Source organism: Penaeus vannamei, chromosome 1 (assembly GCF_042767895.1).
Source record: "Penaeus vannamei isolate JL-2024 chromosome 1, ASM4276789v1, whole genome shotgun sequence".
In the NCBI taxonomy this organism is placed as follows: domain Eukaryota; kingdom Metazoa; phylum Arthropoda; class Malacostraca; order Decapoda; family Penaeidae; genus Penaeus; species Penaeus vannamei.
The window spans coordinates 6471986-6474485 of NC_091549.1; the positions used below are offsets into that span (position 1 = coordinate 6471986).

The window sequence follows — 2500 nt, forward strand, 5'->3', positions numbered from 1 at the left end:
GAAAGATGGAAAAGATTAGATTAGATCAAAAGATGTTTGTCAAAATCTCGTTTCTCTAAAAGCATTTCCATGTCCTCGTGATTCTAGAACAACGTGCTTAACAGAGTCATTCTCTCTCTCTCTCTCTTTCTCTCTATTTATCTATCTATCCCCCCACTCTCTCTCTCTCTTTCTATTCGTGTATTTAGTCACTAACCAGCGTGGTTTTATCTTCCTCGGACTCTATAAATACCTCTATTCTTTTCTCTCTCTCTCTCTCTCTCTCTCCCCTCCTTCTTCCTTCTCCCTCTGTCACTTTTCCTCAATCTGATTCGCCCTCTCCCCTGCCCTTCCCCCTCCCCCTCCCCCTCCCCCTGCCCTTCCCCCTCCCCCTCCCCCTCCCCTACTCTCATCTTGAAGCAACACCATTATCTTCCGTGAAGTCTTTGATGACTCTAATGCGATTTCTTAGACTTGATCACATGCGGTGTTGTTGGAAAATAAGCCAAGCTGTTTTCACGGAGAGTTATTTAATAATTCATCAAGAGAGTGAGTGTGATCGTTTTTTTATACTTACATACGCGACTATTTAGCTGTGTATCTATTTCCGTGTTTGTATATTCGTTTGTTTTATCTATCTTCTTATCTGTCTACCTATTCCCCTTCGCCTTTTATAATTTCTTCTCGATTAAATTGTATATTCGTTTGTTTATCTATCTATTTATCTACCTATCTACTCTCCTTCGCCTTTTATAATTTCTTCTCGATTAAACAACTCTCCACTTTCCGCTTTTGAAATATGAATCTTAACTATATCAATCTTAGGGTCTAAAGTCCCTTCTTGGGTCGTTAGCTTGTCATTTGTGTATTATTACTTATGCTAAGACAACCCATGTGTTAAGGACAGAAATCTCATTCTTCATATTCTTCAAGAATTTCTTAAACTCACTTTTTTCTTTATTGCTTCCTTGTTCTCATTCACCTGTATTTTACTCACATACATAAACCCATTTTCAAAGATCAATTTAGTACATATATCACATTAGAAGTGTTAGTCTATTTATTTCCAAGGCCTTTCCACTTTGCATCAGAGAGTCTCACAACTTTGTCCAAACAATTCTATTTCGTTCATGAACAGGATGTGTCTGATTTTAATCCATCTACGGTCCCATTCATATCCAGCTCGTACTCATGTTGAAACCGAAGTCAAAAATTATCATATATTAAGCAAACAGCAGAGATGAAAGTTTGTCTTCCTGAAGTATTCCTCTCCTAATCTCTACGCATTCTCCTAGTATATGAGCATTTTTATTCATTTTTTTTACTTATTTATTTAATATTATCATTATTTTTTTTATCTATTATTATTATTTATTATTATTATTATTTTTTTGCATATTTTCTGTCGAGATTTAACTGTCACCCTCACGCTGTTCTGTATTACTATTGCCTTGTTGCTTTATATATCAAGGATAATGTTCATGGTGACACGACAACCGATGTTCCTATGAAGACAATGAAGAAATCCTCCTATAAGACAGATGACCCTATCGTACGTCAACCTATTACAGTGTTATCATCATTATTATTATTGTTGTTATGATTTTTATTATCATCATTATTATCCTAGTCATTGTCATCATCACTATTATTACTATCATTATCATTCACACCATTCTTATTTTCTATGATCCTCATTGTTATATTCTTATAATTGTTATCACTATTACCATTACCATTATCATGATAATTATCATTTTTATTACCATCTATCTTCACCATCACCATCGCCACAATTACTACCATTTTTCCTAAAATCATTATTTTCAATTTCTTATTGACATATACCAAAGAACACATCTCTGAACTAATCTTACCAGTCACAAGCTACGAATAAAAACAAAAACAAAATAAATCATCCGAGCCATAAAGAATAGATCAAACAATACAGGGCAATGCAATCACTGATGTTGCAATAGTAGAAGAAAGGTCTATTTTTTCGTGTCGAACAGTGTTTTTCTCGACTCTAATGCTGGCACTGATTGCTTTGTGTCGCTGTTTTTTATGCACTGAAGATGAAGAAAGTTTTGCCCTCAGCTTTAGTCTGCGCGTGTGTCTGTGTGTGTCTGTCTGTCTATCTGTGCCTATGTCTGTAGATTTTTTTTTCTATCGGCGCGTGTGTCTATATGTGTGTGTCTGTCTATCTGTGCCTATGTCTGTAGATTTTTTTTATCTATCGGCGCATGTGTCTATGTGTGCATCTGTCTGTCTATGTCTTTCTTTGTCTGTATTTATATTTTTCTGCCAATATGTCTGTCTTTCTTTTTGTTTGTGTACTTATCTATGTCTCTATCTATCTACCTACTTGTGTATCTAACTATATCTATCTATATATATCTTATCTAAATATCTATATCTATATCTCTTATCTAAATATCTGTATCTATATCTATCTGATCTAAATACCTGTATCTATATCTATATTATCTGAATATCTATAACTACCCTATGTAAATATCTA

General features: G+C 34.4%; 1 protein-coding gene across 1 annotated transcript in view; it reads left to right on the forward strand.

Annotated features, from left to right (window-relative positions):
- The window catches only part of LOC138862641 (serine-rich 25 kDa antigen protein-like), a 12621-nt gene that overhangs the window by 275 nt on the left and 9846 nt on the right, over positions 1-2500 (forward strand). The window contains exon 2 of the mRNA XM_070125145.1: positions 1451-1531. Within this exon, the coding sequence (XP_069981246.1) occupies positions 1451-1531 (81 nt within the window). The remainder of the gene's footprint in view (positions 1-1450; positions 1532-2500) is intronic.